This window comes from Phasianus colchicus, chromosome 12, assembly GCF_987193195.1.
Source record: "Phasianus colchicus chromosome 12, bPhaCol1.hap1.1, whole genome shotgun sequence".
Taxonomy (NCBI): domain Eukaryota; kingdom Metazoa; phylum Chordata; class Aves; order Galliformes; family Phasianidae; genus Phasianus; species Phasianus colchicus.
Window position 1 is genome coordinate 8,548,670 of NC_143447.1, and position 19,574 is coordinate 8,568,243.

General features: G+C 35.2%; 1 protein-coding gene across 2 annotated transcripts in view; it reads right to left on the reverse strand.

The window, feature by feature from the left end:
• The window catches only part of UNC13C (unc-13 homolog C), a 122,945-nt gene that overhangs the window by 62,287 nt on the left and 41,084 nt on the right, over positions 1-19,574 (reverse strand). For both annotated transcript variants that reach the window (XM_031616543.2, XM_090148847.1), the window contains 5 exons: positions 16,905-17,132; positions 14,748-14,889; positions 8,185-8,354; positions 6,527-6,642; positions 4,987-5,150 (listed from right to left, as the gene is read on the reverse strand). In XM_031616543.2, the coding sequence (XP_031472403.2) occupies positions 4,987-5,150; positions 6,527-6,642; positions 8,185-8,354; positions 14,748-14,889; positions 16,905-17,132 (820 nt within the window). The remainder of the gene's footprint in view (positions 1-4,986; positions 5,151-6,526; positions 6,643-8,184; positions 8,355-14,747; positions 14,890-16,904; positions 17,133-19,574) is intronic.

Below are 19,574 nucleotides of genomic sequence, written 5' to 3' on the forward strand. Positions count from 1 at the left end.
CAATGAGTGCTTAAGAGCGTGTGTGATCCATGAGGTAATTTACTGTAAAGATGAAAGCAATTCATTCTGTAATTGAAAATGCAACTGCCTGGAAAATTGTAATTTTCACTCTTTCGCATCTCACTCAGGATAAATCCTCTTATAATTTAAATCAACTTTCAAGAAAAAAAAAAAGAGTCATTAATTACGTATATACAAACATCTAAAGAAAATCCAAGTATATATATATTCATGTTCATTTATGTCCAAAATCTTGGAATGATTAAGGAAATAAGATTACAGCAGAAAGGGATAGTGTGATGAATCAAGGCCTTAATCCCTCCCAAAGCTAGACTAAGAAGTTGAGTAATTGCTGGATTTTCTAGTTTATTTGACTAGGCAAAGAGGAAGGAAAGAGATCCAGCTGGGAGGTAGAAGAGGCAGGCTTCAGTGTTTGTTTGAGAGGCCCCTTTGTATCTCTTGAGGCCTTTTGAGGCCAAGACAGGAGACCAACTCCCTGGGCTTCTCTAGCATTAGACTCCCTGGAGTATTTAATGTTCAGCTTATAGATCACAGGCTCGGACTTTCATCAATATGGTGATCGTATTGATGATATCGTGCTGGTCACATTCAAAGTGTTTTGCAAACATTTCTCAGCATTCCTGTAAGGTATATCTTTAGGTGCTATTACCCAAATTTTCTGAAATTCCAGGAAACTGCTCATCTCCACAACAATCAATCACATGGGCACGTAATAGAAGTCAGCATTCCCAGCTGACTGGAATAATACCAAACATTTCATTAATTGCCAGTGCTTTTCAGAAGTGCTTTTAAATACTGCAGCTTGAATCTTATAAAAATGTAACCCAGCTATCTAATTAAGATCTTTCAGCAGGTCACGTTTCCTATAAACAATTGGAAAAACAATTTCCTTCGTATAAAATAGCGATACGAGGTGATATTTCCCAGTTGCGGGTAAAATTAAAGTTAAAAGAAATGTCACCAGATTTATTCATCACATGAATTTTGAGAAATATACATAGACACACATGCTGCACCCTCAGCAAGTTTGCTGATGATACAAAACTGGCAGGAGTGGCTGACACATGAGAAGGCTGTGCTGCCATTCTGAGGGACCTGAACAGGCTGGAAAGGAATCTTATGGAGTTCAACAAGAGCAAGTGCAGAGTCCTGTCCTGGAGAAGGAATAACTGCATGTGTCAGTACAGTTTAGGGGCTGACCTGCTGGAAAGGAGCTCTGCTGAGAGGGACCTGGGTGTCCTGGGGCCAAAAGGTTGGCCATGAGCCAGCAGTGTACCTTTGTGGCCAATATGGCCAATAACATCCTGGGATGCATAAAAAAGTCATGGCCAGCAGGACAAGGGAAGTGATCCCCCACCTCTACTCTGCCCTGGTGAGGCCACATCTGGAGTACTGCATTCAGTTCTGGGCTCCTCAGTTCAAGAAAGGTAGGAAACTTCTAGAGAGTGCAGCAAATGGCAACAGAGATTATGAGGAGCTTGGAAGCAACTCCCTTATGAGGAAAGGCTGAGAGACCTGGGGCTGTTCAGCCTGGAGAAGAGAAGGATGAGAAGGGATCTTATCAGTGCTTATAAATACCTAGTGGGCTGGAGTGGATGGAGCCGGGCACATTTCAGTGGTGCCCAGCAACAGGATAAGGGGAAATTGACACAAACTGGAACATGATTAGTTCCACATGTACACGAGGAAAAACTTCTTTACTTCAAGGGTATCAGAGCACTGGAGCAGGCTTTCCAGAGAGACTGTAGAATCTACTTCTCTGGAGATGCTCAGAACTCACCTGGATGCTTTTCTGTGATCTCCAGAGGTCCCTTCCAACCGCTACAATCCTTTGATGATCTACCTTTTTTTTTTTTTTTTTTTAAATTGACACCAAAATAATTAACATATGATTTTAAAACTGACTTACAATTTCAAAAAATTGTGTAATAGACCTAAAGATCCTCAGTGCATGAGGAACCTCAAGCTGGAGATATGAAGACAGTGAATAATTACCCTTAGGAACCATACTTCTAGCATATGCTCTGCTCAAGGGAATCACCAGCAGTTGCTATAGGAAAACCCATTAAGATAACTGCCCACAGGAGACAAGACAGACTGTGGAAAAATTGTTTGTGTCAACATTTTGAGTTCAGTGAGGTCACTTCTGCAGGTTCTTCTAATGAATACACACATTGAACTACCTAACACATGGTCTGAGCTCCTATCTTGAAAATAGAACCAAATTATATTTATTTGTTGTAAAGAAAAATTAAACCTATAAATATAATTTTGTTATGTCTTTATTTAGATCACTCCTCCATTCCACCAGTAATTTGATTAGTGATGTTGATGATAACATCACTGTCAAGGTTATGTGAATTTTTTGTGTCATTCTGTAAATCTCTTCTGTAAAGTTCACAGAGCCTATTACATTTATCACACTTAAGAATGGCCATAACTCTGAGAGTGCTGGTAAACCAGGTAAGAAATCTGAAAGCTTGCTTCTGCTTGCTGAAATAAATTAAAAAAATATATCAAAGGAAATTCCTTCTTTGTCTTTGTCAATCTCTGACAACAGCAACCAGTAGCATGAGTAATAACTCTTTTCAATGTGCACGTATATCACAGCAAACATTACCAAGTATCACATATTTTAGAGTTTATATTGCATTGTTTAACCCAGAGTCATATATTTTAATTCAGGTCTGCCAACTTTGCAAATTTCTTACTATGCCGACTCCTGATGATCCCTCAGTGCCTGGGAGTCTTCCAGTACTTCTGGTAGTGTGAATAGGCAAAGAAAGAAGGCTCATTAACATGCACTGCTCAGTAAGCAAAAGCTATCAATGAAAATTACTTCAATTGATGATTCGTGTGCCTTTTGGAAAACAAGATGGCATAGTTAATGCCTATCAACTTCCCAGAATAAGAAAAATGTTGCTGATTTAGAAGCACTGAAGCTTCCTGTAGTGACTCTTGCCAGCAAGAAGATCTTAATAGAGCTCTCACTGCACTTGACTCTACTACAGAGTAGATCTAGGATGGTGATGCTATATATACTTCATTATCTAGTCAAAACCATTTCAGTATGTGCCCTGTTTTTTTTGTCTTCCAAAGAGAAATAAATTACATTGCAAGCGGAATGATAGAAAATAAATTCTTCCTTGCTGATGGGGAGGTTGCTTAATATGAGTAGGTAAATAAACTTCCTTCCAGTATGACTCCTTCAAGACATTATAATCACAACATAAATTACACCCATCACTGGAGTCATCAAAATAGAGGCCATTTGGATCACTGATTTGTTGCTTTTGTTCATCTGTTTACTATTGTATCTCTTTTCATTTCCATTTTCTTCTGAATTCATGTATATGCATAACATTAACATAGCTAACTATGTTTATTTGACTACTAGAAGAATAAATAAACAAAGTCCTCTTCCAACCCAGTCATTTTTCATCTCTTTACCCAACTGAAAAAAATAAAATAATTTTAAAAATAAAAGGTGAATTACAGAATCTATTAAGTCAATTTTTTTCAAAGAGCTTTAGTTGTAGCAACACAAACAGCTTTTTTGTTTTATCTTAGTTTTGGGTTTGGCTTGATGATTGTTTTTTTCTTTCACATGAATTCCACATGTGGATTTCCTTGTTTAGAAACAGGATAGTTGGAATCTGTATCTTGAAATGAGAATAAGCCTTTCTAATTTGGCATCCTTCAGGAAAGAACTGTCTACATTTTTTCTGGTAAAAATGTGGATTGCCCGTCTCTAACATCAGGGTTCAATCATACTTCAATTCATCCTAAAGTTTTACTGGGGTACAGAGTCCAAAGGAGATACATCAACATACATGAGATATATTTTGGATTGATTTGCACATTCCAGTAATCTACAATAAGATACAAAGATGTACATGCCTGATGGGAAGGTAAACATGAAAAATCAAACACAAGCAAAGAATATGGAATTAGAAATTCCAATTTCTATTCATGAAACTTATTGCATGTGCTCCTCCATATGTAGTGTGAATATACAGTACACGTCAGAAGTGTCAGGCTTAAATTCTTCTGTGCAATGTTGTTTAAGGTCTTTGGAGGAAGACCATTAAACAAGTATATATTACGAAGACACCTCTACTTTCCTATTAGACGTACAATACAGTAACTCATAATGAAGTGAAAGACATGTTCATTGCAATACCAGATTTTGTCCTTATATCTTGAAATAAAAAGAAAACTTGCTGCGTTTATGTACCTCCGTACTATAGAAGAGGATCATATTCTTAGGTTGTGCTGTAAAGTGATGGAAGAAACAAAATAAATATTCTGATTAAAAGTTCCTTGTCAGCTTTCTGTAGAGATAATGTACTCATTTGGAGTCCTCTCTTTCCTACAGCTGCAATAGGAGCAGAATATAGTCCTTTTCACCAGCAAACTCTTCACTGAACAAGTCAAGAATGTATTATGTAGCTTTCATATCCTCAGGCTTCTAACCAAGCTCAGAACTGCTGCGTTCTAAAGTAATCATAGCTACTTAAATATGAAGGATGTAGTGATATGTTCTAATACCATTAAAAGCAGTTTGCGTTAGTTATTTACATTTGCTGTGGAAGGTTATTATATCCATTGCTGGCATTCTGTAATTTCTGTATTCCTGGGGAGGGGTACACATCTTGTTCTAGCTAGCAAAGTAACCCAATCCCAGTTAAGGAAGGTGAAGTGTCCCTGATCCTTGCTCAATATCATAAGAATTAAGTGATGCATTAGTGATAATACCAGTAATAGTTTATAAAATACTTATAAAATATCTTAATGCTAGTGCAGCTAAGCAGCCCTTCAGAGGGACACAAGGGACAGTCAGAATTCAAATTCAGGAACTGGTGTGAAATGGAAAACAGAGTCACAAAGTCTTGGAACTCATCAGTTCCCTCAAACACATTTTTGACAGCAGAGTAAGAAAAAAACAGACATGAAAATACTTACGTCATAGCTTGATAAATATATTCAATTCCATAACGCATTGCAAATTCATCTACAATTTCTTGTGCAGCAGCATCAAAGTACACCTTCCAGGCATCATCACCTCTAACTTCAGGGATTTTTACCACACCATTAGATTTAACTTCTGTCAAGTAGTGGAATAGATTCTAAATGCAAGAAATTTTTCAAATAGGAATATGAAGTTTTTAAATGAAATTCTAAAGGTATATTTTATGTAATCAGCCATATGCTCATTAACTCAGATTTTTATTTTTTTCCTTTGAAGGCTGGCATCAATGAACCATCATTTGGCAAACAAAATACCCAAGACACTAAATGCTTTTGTTGAACTCTAGTAGTGCAGGCCCATGATTCAGCACTTTGATCTATCTTCTTGACATAAGGTCACCTCAGAGAACTGGCACAGAGAGACTGCAACATAAAACTGTGCAGAAACTCCTCTCCTAAATGCCCTTGCTAATCCTGATATTATAATGCTCACTGGGGAGTCCTTCAACAGGAATTGGATCTGTAATTTTAAATCTCAAATTCACAATTTAAAAAAATATGTTGCAGGAAAACAATTAGAAATATGGAAGAAGCCACTGAAGCACTGAAACATGTACAATAATGTTCAAGTTTAGCAAACTGTAAACCAAACCTACTATTTTATTTAGAGGTAAAGTCATGGAATGCTTCTCAGATTACTGCATAAGTATCCACAAACTGTAGATTTGATTTCCTGTCTGCTTTCACTGGAAAACAAAGAAACCCCAAGCAACAAACCAAGTCTTAAAATTTTGAAATAATTTAAAATGTTCAAATTAGTTCATAAGAGTTTTGGGGATTATTCTACAAGAGCAAGAAAATCTGTGGGCACAGATGCTGTGAAAATTCAGTTTTACACATGGTGAACAACAGCATTTTGTGGATGCATACTAGTGATGAACTTTCAGCTATAAGTTCTCAGAAAATTGATACAATTTTAGAATAAACTTCAATGTGGACCACTGCTTAAGGGAAGAGGAATCAAATCTCTAAAAGATACAAATCAGTTGAAGATTTGTTTTTCATTATTGATAAAAGCAATCTACGCTGGTGAACAAATATTCAAATTTCTGTGCTTCCTTGCTTTTTTTCCCTTCATTCCAACCCATCTCCAAACTATGGATAACTGTAGCATGAATTATGTCCTTTTCAATTAATAGTAATATTTCTGTAGTATTCAGAAATGGTTGCATCTTCTTGATGCTAGCAAGCATGTTTGTTATAATATAAATAATAAAAAAAGCTTCCATGACTTCATCTCCTCTTCTGACTCCTGCTGGCCAAGAATGATCTGACAGTGTTACATTGCTCTGTCTTTGACTCCAAATCTTAATATGCCATCAGTGATACAAAAAGAGAAACAAAAAATGAACTTGTCTTGAAGCAGCAGTTATTTGCATCAGCATTCTAATATTTTCTCATTTTTTTCCCTTACCTCTGCAAAACTGAGTACTAACTTCTATTTAGCTTGCTTCCTTTAATTTCTGCAACATACCTCATGTAAACAGGTGTACTGCACATGGTAGGGAGCAACTTTCTCCTCTCCTTCTATTTCAACATTGATTTTCAATCTAAGAGCACCAGAGACAGCTGATTTGTCTGTCCGTTTTTCTGAAGGGCAGAAAAATGACATGTTACTAACCATCAGGTATACATACAGTCACACAAAATACATTAATTTTAAAGCTAGAAAGTCCTGCTGTTGAGAACAGAGAATACCTTTTAAGTATCTCCCATAGATTTCAAGCCACAAAGGAGGACATGAAGTTATTAAGAATCTTTACTTCTTTTATTTGCCAAAGTACATACCACTTTAAGCAACCATTTGTCTTTTCAATACAAACAATTTTCCATTCCCTATCTGGTATATGAATTAATAATAATTACTGTAATTATTAATATCTGCCACCAGTTTTGAAGACTAAATCTGATTTTGTTTTTGACCATTTCACGCCTCTTTCCTCTGAGTGATGTGATATCAGTATACTGCATTTGTGTCAATACGTGCATGTATCAGATTAAAACCTGTCATTCCTTTTCAGAATGTTAAATTCCATTTACTGATATTTCTTTTTAGATACTGATTGACTTTTTCTAAATGTTATTATTTACATAAATATTTGCAACAGCTTAATACAGTGAAACATTTGAAGCGTTAACATTTGGAATACATGATGACACGTTTCTAATAAAAACAAACCTCATTATAAAAAAGGAAATAAAGCAAGACTTTTTTGTCATTGTAAAGAAGACATAAAAAAAATTTCAGATATATCCCTATATTTTTTACTGGGCAATGAAATGCTATCCAGGAAAACAAGGACCACTAATTACAAAAGATACTTTACAATTTCAGAAATTTATGTTATATAACTCACCCGATGTGTTTCTTATAGAAAGAAATGTTAATGAAAATATTTCTAACATTCTTTTGCTACTATACATAGGAGATCAACTTTTAAAGGTCTTTTCCAGAACACTTAGTGCTAAGATTTTCAGAATTGAACAAGAGCTTCATGCTTAGATTTAGATTAAGGAAATGTATTCTGAGACACTTCCATTGATTTATTTCTGGCTCAAAGAATGATACTACTTAAGATCTGACCAGACAAGAGAGTACCATTGGATATCAGAGAATGTTGTCTTCTGCAGCAGATTGCATTCTACTTAAGATTATGCATGTGCATATATTTCAGATATACAAAACAAAAAACTGAATCAAAAAAGTTTTGTGAAGAATGACAGATGTAAAGCTGTTGAAAACGAAAGGTGATTAGGTATAAAAAATGTAATAAAGTGAACGTGCACAAGGAAAATATTTGCTAGGATTTTCTATGCATCTTGATAGAACTGTTTACCATATGTTTACCAATGATACTATGAATAGACTAGACTGGAGTGATGGCTTTTCTTACACATTTTTACTTTTTTTTATTAAAACCAAATATTTGTCTTTGGTGTTGCTGTGACTAGCTCAATTTCTGTAATCCACCAAAACCCAGAAAATATCCGCAATTTTCAAACTGACCTGTAACATCTGGGATTTAAAAATATGCATATCAGTATCAAAGCTGTGTATTTTGAATTCCCTAAGGCACAGATGCTGAGATTGTACCTAAATTTGTTGGAAAAAAAAATCAAAAGGAATCATACCTAAATTATACCACACATCCATTTCTCCACTCAGTGTTCTTACTTCAATGATTGTTTGCCCAAGGAAGTCATCGGACTCCTTTTTGAAATGTTGTTTTACTCTAGATTTGATGTCATCATCTTCATCCCATACTCTCACTTTTATTCTATCTGTAGAATTATGGCATTCACTGTAAAAATAATAATAAAATAAAATCTATGAGACAGTTTTTACTTTTGTACTGCTATTCATTGAGCTTGATTTCTGTAGAAACATTTTAAGTGACAGAATACCTACAACTACAATATTCAGTGAAACAGATGGCCATAACACACTGCTAGGGGAAAAGGTAGAATTGCTACATGTAGAAAGTAAAGAGATTAACTCGAATGAATTATGTATACATAAGGATAGCATTTACGAATGTCATGAACTTCTTGTTGAAATTATTAGCAGGTTTACAATACGTACTTCTCAATATTTTTAAAAATACCTTCTGAATGTTCAAGTCAGATAAGGTTTATTTATTCACAAATGTTACGTGGTCTTTCTAGTAGGCCACAAAAGTAGTAGCCTATAATGTAATAATAAAAAATGTGAGAAAATCCTAATCTTTTTAATATGCAGCACAATAGGTTTGAAATTGCAATGAAAAAGCCCAATAAGTATGCACAAACTTGGCCACAAGACAAGATGGACAAGGATGAAAAACAAAAAAACACCAAAATTAAACCAACCAAGCCAAAAAAAAAAAAACAACTCAACAACCAACACCAAACCACCACCACTCCTGGGAAATAAATAGCTGCTCTATTTAAAAGATATGTTACTTTTGTCCAAGGTCTCCATTTCTCTCATAAGAAGAAGTACAGACAGACTGTTGTATAGTAAAGAATTGTGAATTCATGTGGCTTGTTAAACTCTCATGAGTTAAGCTGATGTTAGAAACTTCTGGACTTCTGGATGAGTGAGGTGGCTTCACTTGTCATCAAGAGTTCTCAACTAGATAAACTTTTTTATACCTACCTTCACGATATTAGTTTGAGCTCTTCTCTGAATTCTATTCCAAGCACTAACACTGCTTAATGATCTATTTCAGCAATTCCAGCATTAAAACAGTAATACTATAACTTATCTCTCAACTGGCACCCCTCAGTGTTTGTTCTAAGAATTAATTAGCAGTAGTAATAGGCTTTAGAAGTACCAAGTGCTTTAAATGTCATTATTACTGTCAGGGCTGATCAGTCACTAAAAATGGTATTCACATCTCACTGTGACATCATTCAGTATCACAGAAATACTTGTGCCTGTCCATATTCCAAATTTTAATACTGAAGATATCTCTGGTAATTAAAAAATACATTATTCTGTGATTAGCAAGACTAATGAAGCCTGGTTTCCTTTTGTCTTATGACTGCCTTTCCTGACATCTAACAAACTGCAATCATAAATTGAATCTTCTCCCATAATTGGGGTTTTCATAAATTATCCCTTCATATGGACTCCCTAGTGTCTATTATAGGGTGAGTTCATACTGAGGACACTCTTAGGACCTTATCTCTTGGACTGTCTTTTGCTTTTCAGAGAATGTGACAGAACCACTATAAGGCAATCTAAAATTTTTTCTGACTGCAAAATTCAGAAGTTATTAGCAAGGACAGAATAAGATAGGAAAATACAGATGAAGATGGATCAAATAAACATTTTACGTTAAGAAATTGGACTAATCCCAGAATCAAACAATCTGATGTACCTCACGTGTAGCCTTGAATTACTGATTGACACAGTCCAGAACCATATTTTATTATACATCCAGTTTAAACTTTAAACAGGAATTTTCTGTGATATAGGGAGATCTAACACTGGTGAGGCACTTACATGACTCTAATTACCACTAATTACCATCTATGCTAATGAGTTTTGTTTCTTGGGGAGATGACACATATAGAAAGTCATTAAATGGCATCACAAATAACATACTTTATTCTCCTGCTACAGCATATATTTCCCTCTGATGTACACTTAGCTGATTAAGGAATTTCAGATGGTCAGGAATCATGTACTTTTCCCCAATATCCTTTTATCCTTATCACATTTTTTTTTTCCTTCACTGAGGCATGATGATACCTATCGCTACCTATGTGTTTGCTCACAAGTTCATCTTCTCTAAGCCTCCATTGATCAATCAGCTTTGCTTCTATGTTTTTTTGCAAAGTTCATACGCAAGGCCTCCAAACTTGTACAGACTTGTGATGCAAAAAGGGACTGGGTGGATGAACACCTATTTCTACTGGCTTACCCTGCAACAGTGAGATTCCAGAAAGATTTACTATTAAGCTTACAGAGCTTTCTCTGTATAATTTGCTTATCTGTATAGAAACACCCCCTTAGATACAGCACTATATAATGAGATGAACATTCTTCTTTAATCTTTCTATTAACAGAGTTTTTTTCCCCATTCTAAAGTGATACTGCTATAACTTCCCAGTTTTCTATCTCAGTGAAATTCTGCAAGCAATCAGCACAGAAATTTTGGCTGTATCTATTGAACCATGGAAATACTGCTCTTTAGGGGAATTCTAAACAACATCGAACTGGTGGCCTGAAATAGCTGCCAAAAAGTCTAATTTCATCAGAAACTCTAGACTGAAATATCTGAAATACGAAGCAGTTGAACAGCTTCTCTGACTAACATGGAGTCCAACTATGATTGCATCTAACCTACATGAATGCCATTCAGTGCAAGAAGATACTTTTTCTCATTATGATTGGCCATACAGCAGAAGGAATGCTCAGGAACAATCTAGTTCATACAAATATAACTTTTTCTCCCTTAAGAGTTATTGGAAATCTTCCCAGACACAATCAATTGGATTTTGTATCTTCAATGGTGTTTGCAGTGTACCACGAGGAAATCTCAACAATATTAGACATTAAATTAATGTAACTGTTTAGTGATGACCAAGATCTTGTCCAGATGGTAATCGTTGTTTTCACAAAAACCTTTTCACTGATCTAAGTCAAATAGCATATGTATTCGTGCACTGAATAGGGTAACAGATATCCAGTGAAACTGTTTACTGGAGACATATGGTACTCTAGTGAAAACTAAAATAGAATTAGTAATGTAAAATAATCATCCAGTTATATGAAAAGCTTTTGGAATATACAATCATAGCTGAGGTGTTAACTTAATGAGAGATCAGAGGAACACGATCCCTGCAGTCTGCAAGGCTGTCTGGACAGGTACTTTTGCTAGCAAACAGAGAAAGAATTTGACAATCTGAATCAACTTTTGAAAATAGTCAAGAAAATCATAAGAGTGGAGCGGACTCCATTAGAGTTGGGTGCAGGTAAAATATCAATAGACCTAGAGGTCTGTAAAAAGTTGAAAACTCTACAGCCAAAATATTTTTCTCCCCTGTAACTGAAAACAAAAATGCAGCCTTTGTTTGTTTGTTTGTTTTGCTCAACACAACCTGAAGAAAGTAGAAAGCAGACAGCTGTAGGATTCTTCATTTGTTCTAAGGTTGAAAAAATCACCTATCACTGATACCTTGTTACTCATTAAGATAATAAAAAGCCCTTGCTGCCTTTAATACATTATTTAAAGGAGCATCTGTAGGTCTATTTACTTTCCTAGCTTGCGTACAAAAAATACACATTCCAAGGAAAGATTCTTCCTCTGATAGTCTTTAGTTGGCTGTTTACTGAATTGCATGCAGGTGTACATACGCTCCCCTTTAATCATCATCTATGAGTTCTCACACTTCAATCTATCCCATATTTCTGTGTCACGGTTGTTTAGCAGAGCTCTACTGAATATGCTGTTAGAAACATTCACTCTCTGCTAACCATACAATCATGTTAGGATTATGTGTAATTCTACAAACTTGAATACTGCCCTCACTCTGCTATGATAGAGCAAATGAGCACTGGGGAGCCAACATTTGTTCCAGCTCCTTGTTTTAGCACACACTGGGAAATTCAAACGAATGTCTTGGCATTATGATTAAGTACACAGTGGTAAGGTTTTGTGATATGCTTAATCTCTGAATTCAGCATTTAGGAATTATAAGGATGATTAGTGTTCGATTATATTCAGGACTGACAAAGATCACAAATAAAGCCAATTTTAAGTGAAAATTCCTGAGTCAATGAAATAGTTATACTGATTACTTCAAATTTAAATCTTATGATTAAATATTTATAGTGTGCTTAATACACTTCAGGTATTCCCTTAATTGAAATCCAATATACTAAATAAGTCAGAAAGATAACTTGTAGAAAATGCGAGTGTCAAAAATGAAAATGCACATAAGTTCAAATCAGTTCAAATGTATATAGTTCAAATTCAGGGGATTTAACTGTAGTAGCTTTGTTGTTGTTGTTTTAACATTATTACTAGGGCAGCAGATTATAATTTGAGTGGGAAAAAAAAAAAACAACAACACAATTTCAAGTTTCCAGTGATTTTCTGGTAGCTCTGCTTAACATATTTGAGAAAATAAATTCAGAATTTCATACCAAGTCTCCTGAGCTGCTCACCCACCTCCAGATATTACACAATTCATATATTTAAATACAAGAAAGTAATTAATCTTCTACCTTATATTACAGTCATTCAATGAGATATGATATTTCAACAGCTATTGGAGTCATGAAACCCCCACGAAGAAAACACAAAAAAAATACAAATAGCCTGTAAAAAGCTTCTGAGCGTGAACGTGCTCTGAATTAATTTTTCATTTCTAACACTGGGCTTTGAATCTGTGCAAGGAATGGGTATACATTGTTTAACACAGATGGATTTTTCTCTGAGAAGTAGAAGTGGCACCTTGGGTCATACGTCTTTCAAACTCACAAGTAGAATGATGATCTCCTCAGTCCTAAGGCAAAAGATTTTAGTCAAAGAGAAGAGGAGATAAAATAGCTGTTGTGCTACATGACAACACTGCACCTTCTTGAAGAAAACAAAGTTTTTTTCAAATGCTTTTCATGTTCAGGAACCTGAACATTTTTTGTTCAGATTTTTCCCTCCATGTTTTGTATGGACAGAAATAATGAGAACTGATGTCTTCAGAAAGGGAAGGGAGAAGAAATTAAACATTACAGCCTGAAGACAATTACTTTTCATTGTGAAACTGTATTTTGCATATGTTTAGAAACTAGTGATTCTGAATCCTCACTGGTCAGTGTGCAGGATCCTGAGCAGTCCTGTAAGCTGCTTAATAAATTCACAGATGCTTATAAAGATGATGCATTGCTTTTATAATCACCGGTACAGGGTTTCACTGGGTAAGTAGTACCAAATTAACATCCAGTTTTGAAAAGTATAATAGGTTTCTATACCGTAGATTATTATAATGTATCACCTGTTTGTGTATATTCACAGTAAGAACACAAATAAGACTGTATTTTATTTAACAAAGACTGGAATTTTGTATCATTTCAAAAATTATTATAATTTCATCTTTCCATTATTTACTACTGTGTTTATTCCATAAATTATCTACTAATTTTATATGATAATGCTGTTATGGGTGCTTTCAAGGTTGACAAGAACTTTACTGAAAATTTAAACATCTGCCTAAATGAACAGTTCCCTTTCACATAAAGTTTTCTAAACAAAATCTAGAGCTTATTTTAGCCTTTCGGAATCCCTAGCTGACTTTAAGTAATTAAGAGTAATTAAATGCACATCAAATACAGTGGCACATAGTAATCGAACTGAGAAAAAAATGAATGCTGAAATACTTTTGATACATGCAGAGGAAGAACGCTAAGCAAACTGATACTATTATCAGATCAGTACAATTCTCAGTCAGGAATGCGTTGTGCCCTAAAGCAACGTTTCAAGGAAAGGAACAATACAGTACATGTGAATTGGAATTTCCTCTGCTGTAACATCCCTTTCTGAAAGAGGTTCTGGGAACGCTGCCAAAATTACAACTGGCACAAAATCGTATTGAAACCTTAGTCAACATATTACAGATTGGAACATCTACTTTGTGGTCAGAGTTGAACTTCAGTAATGTGCTGACAGCAAATGATACCATTATCAGTTCTGGGGCTGTAGCCAAGGAAAGGAGACAGAAGGATCCTATCAAACTCTTCAGAACTGACCTCTAGACAACATCCTTGGAAAGGATAACCATTATGAACAACTCAGCCCAGTCTCTGAAGCGTACTAAGTAATGTCAATGCCCCAGTTTCACCTAGGGTAATCATGATGCTCAATACAGCCATGTTTTAACTCTCATAGCCAGCGCCTGAGGCCCAGGAATGCATTTACATCTTTTAGCACCTAAGGTGAAAGTCTGAATAACTTGTTATTGAAGTTTCTTACAAAATAAGGAACCAAATAGACACCATCAATAGATTCCCCAATAGATATGAGTTGTATGAATACTATAGATACACCTGTAAAAACTCCTATGCTCTCCCCATTTAGAGCTAGTTTATTAATGCATGGTACAGACAACAAATGCTTTCAAATTAAGTAAGTTTTCCACTTGACAGCATTATATTACCTAAATATAAGATAGAAAAGTAAGAAACAAATGTGATGTTCTATACTTACAAATAGAATTTCTCATCCCATACTGGATTCAAGTTTCCAAAAATAGTCTTTGTTCTCCGTTTGGTTTTGCCAACTTGCACAGTAACATACGGGTCACTTGAGCCAGTTTTGTCCTTAGCTTGTAAACCCTGAGCACAAAGCACTGCAACAAAAGGAGAGAAACGTACTTTACCCTCATAGCCTTTACGGCAAGGAAATAAATGAGACAGTGACAGCAGCAACAGGAAACAAAGTCCTCAGAATGAGGGCTGCTGAAACAAAGATTTCTAGGTCATTTTTCCCAGCTTCTGATCCTCCAGAGATTTTTCTAACTATTTTTCTGGACTGAATAAAATCTACAAAAATGGTTTGATAGAGGAATAATTTAATGAGTCAGTGGGAAGCACAAAACGAGTATTTTTCTTTCCATGCATAATTCGGATACTCAAACTTCAGTTTAATCAGCATAGCAACATAATACTGTTGTATAATTTGGCTTCAATATTATGATACCTCGAATCATAAAATTTCTTTATTAAAATTCAAAATAAATTCTTTTTTTCCCCAAATATGAAAAAAATATATAGAAAATTTAAACCCCCAAACTTCCAAAAATCCACACAGTGGATTATGAGACTAGTCATGAGGAATGTGATTGCCATTCCTCTTTCTCATGTGAAAGATAAACTATGATGTTTTTCAGAATATTTTCCATTCTTCTATAAACACTGTGACAGTTTTATTCATTTTTCTTTAACTGTTTATGTATTTTTGAGCATTTATGCTACTTAATGTTGTATATAGTTAATGTGTATATGCACTTTGTGGCAAGCATAAATCCATATCATTCCTTGAAAAACTCAGGAGAAAGCAGAACTCTCAAAAAGCAACTCATCAAACCCAGAAAGCTACAGCTAGAACACTCGTGGTAGCTCCTAACATCTGCAGAGCTAGGTTTTATTATTTTGCACATACTGTTTAAAATGTCTCAGCAGAAGCATTTAGTAAATATTTTCTGATGTCAATCATTTTGGATAATGAAGCTCCCTCAGTGCACTGAGAAAAATGGATACATAAAAATGGCTGAGTATTCTGTATTCTTACTCAGCACATCATCTCCCTGTGGGAGTCCAGCCATACCTGCTTAGCTCAGTGTTAAGAAACAACAAAACAAACACACTCTGAGTGGTGAATCACTGAACTGGTTGCCCAGAATCTGTATTCTTTCAAATCTAGTTTGGACAAAGCCCTGAGCAAGCTGTGTAACTTCCAAGTTAGTCCTCGTCTTGATAGAGAATTTGAATATACTGGAGATTACCCTTCTAAAATTACCTCACGTTATTTTGTGATTCCATAATTAGGCCCTGAATCTTCAAAACTAAAATAGCAATGGGTTTTTCTTCTAAAAAGAGATGAACCAAACATTCAACAATGCAAGTTTTGAACCAACACTAGCAAACTGATATTTACTCAGCAGATAGACAGACTGAAAGCATTTGCATATTTTCTGAGTAACTTGCTAAGATTGCCCTTTGTATGCTGAGTATTCTTATTGCTTGGTTTATAAAGAGCAGTACAGGACAATCCTGTAATTTTTAATGCTGTGAATGTTCAATCATACAAACAATGTTTCAAAAATATCTTATAAAATCTGTTCGGAAAATTACAGACAGGTCTGAAACATCAGCTACAATCAGAATTGATTTAAACATACATTTTAGCAAGGTTGCTATGCAGCATTGAGAAGTTTCTTGACCCTTAGTCAAGAAATAAAAATGGATGGTAAGTCCCAGGATCAGGAATTGTGCACTGCAGCATTTATAGCATGTCGGTCATCATGACCTTTAACACTTGCAACTAATTAACACTTGGTAAAAATCTTCTCAAACACAAGAGTTATTGGAGGGAGAGGCAGAAGAAACTGAATAAAAGCTTTTACTTACCTTATCATCTAGACCAGTGTACTACCTAGAGCAGCAGAATATAAAATATTTTTGCTAATGGCTGTAACTTAAAACTCTTCCAGGTTTGGATGATCCAAGTTCAGACATTCATAGATGTACCAAGTATGCCATTTATCATGCAGATCCCATTCTAATTATAATAAATGTTATTCCTGAACAAAGAAAAATAGGAAGAATAGAACTCTGAAAGCAAACGATTTAGAAGAATATTTACCTGTGATAGTTATTTTTGCTGACCATTTGGATGTCCCATCCAAAACACTTTGCTTTGCTGCTTTTGTATACTGTACAAAATCTTCTTTGGAAATATCAAACATCTCTTGGATCACTTCAAACACCTCTGGTCTATTTTTCTCCCTGATCTTCATTCTTTCCTTCATAGCACTAATAATGTTCTGTGTCTTATCTTCTGCACCATGTTTGGAACTTTTCTCAGCAGCTCCTAAAAGGAGAAAAAAGGTCAACACATTTCTTAAAATACTGCTCTCTTAGTTCTTTCTCCCATTTAGAGTCTTTACCCAACTTTTCTTTTGGTACTGCAGCATTCAAAGCAGGTATATGTTTCATATGGGCAATACCAAGCTACTTATAATTTTTCTTTGAAATACCTAAAAATTAGCAATTGCCTAAGTTTAACATGAGGAGTTAATATACAACTTCATTCAGTTACGTGTTATATGCAGAAATATTTATAGAACCAGTACTATTCAGTACTGATCAATACAGTGAAAACATCAGAATATCTTATGGTTCTTATATGGTTAGGCATGCTGATTCTGACAGAAGTGTGTACAGAAGTGTTCAGTATCTGGGTCTATTTGCTCTGATCTTGCCTTTGTTATTAGCTGAAATACCATAATGTGTTTAAAATTTCTTCTTCAAATTGCATGTACTTTTTTCTCTAAGTCAGCACAGTGGAATATTTTCATTCCTTTCTCCTTTTAGAACAGGATGATACAGGAAACATACTTGTTCCGTTATGACAAAAATATTAATAGCAGAAATAATATTTAAAACTGCTAATGTTTCCACTTCATTTTTCAGAGAGTTTGACAGTAAGAAGATTAATCTGGACTCCTACTATGCTCTCCAGCAGTGGAAATCTAATGAACAAATGAAAAAAAAAAAAAACCCACAAAACAACCCACAAAAAACCAGCCATAGCAGATTCAGATGCTTATTTGACCAATTCCAAATGCATCTCATTTGCTGACTGCCTACGCTCACAGAAAATTTTTCATTCCTTCCTTGAACAGTGTTCATATATATGCGTATATGTAATACTGTAATTACCATATAAATCCTTTTAACTAAGACATTCAGAATCCACTGAACTTAAACATTTAGATTATTTTGAGACTACCCTAACTGCCAAAACAGGTCAGTAATTGTGACTTGACATCCTCACTCCAGATCAGATTGCAATACATTGTCCTTCCATGCCCAGTCTCTAACAGAGTGAATGTGACCTTCAGGTTTCTGCTGAATAGATTAAAGGAAATGCTTTTCCAAGAGTTTCAATGCTGGGACCATCCAGGGAAGGAATACTGTGTCTAATAGAAAAATGAGAATCTGGAAAAAATGAGATGGGGTTAGAGAATTTTATGAAGTCTGGTTTTGCATACTAAGAATTACGTGAATCTCCATTACCCTGCTCTTAACAGCTGCAGGCCAGGGGTAGGATTCAAGGGAGAGATTTGTAGTCTCCTTCCTAGTACGAAGTAGAAAGATACAGATGTATTAATAGATACAAACACCAGGGCAGAAGAAAGCAGTGAATCTTCAAACTGAAATCAATATATTTGCAACAAGGACATGTATTGTGTTGCTGCAAAGGCGTGTGTCATGTACAGAGAAACTACATGATGGAACTGTCAGTTTTAAGACAGAACAACACTTGCTCATTATGTGTTGATACACTGGTAATTATTTGCATCTTGTCTGGAGTATAACATAACAGCACGTTGCTTTCACAACACTAACAAATGTCAAAAACATGGGAACAAAACTTAACGGCAAGCACTAAATTTCAATATTAAAACTCAGTCTACACAATACCTGAGCTTGCGTGCTATCAAAATTCATGGTCCTTTGGAAAACACTTACTGAGTGACCACTCAGCCAAAGAATATACTACAAGTATGGAACAGAGATTCCATTTCTCAGTAAGATTTTTGTTATTAGCAATTTCAGTAAATATATGAGGATGATAGAAGATATCAAAGTATATTATCCAAATGAGAATAACTTTTAGACTATATTAACCTATGGTGCTATGTCACATTTAATCTATAAAATAATTCCAGAAATGAAATAAAAATAGTCAAGCAATTTGCTGGTTTTGAAGTCCCAGACCTATCACTTCAGATTTTACTGTTGTATAACAGTATTTCAGTGTTGTACAAGGAGACCATGTTGTTATGGGTTTGATTCATTATTCTTCCCAGGAGATTTCTGGAGAGATTTCTCCTTTGAAATTATAACCCATATCAGAGTCACTTTAAAGCCAAAAGAAAGTTCTCCTTGTGAAGCATCATTTGTCTGTCAGACTAAGCGTTCCCAGTCAATGTCTCTGCAATGCATATTGTATTGGAGTAACTTGTGTGCTCTTGAAAAAAACTGTCAAATACTTCTTATCTTGCAGGTGGGTATGAGGAAGGAAACTCAGACATTTGGCCAGAACAGTATTACAAACAGCTGAAGCAAAAGCTGAAACCCCCACCATGCTAAGCTGGCTGTTCCAATTCTTGATGGAAATCTAAGGCCAGATACAAGAATAATAAATAATACTTTATAATCAATGTGATATTGCCATTTGACCAAAGTAGTACTGAATTGTAGCTCATGTTTTTAGAAGCTGTTCCAGAATATGTGGCACTGAGCA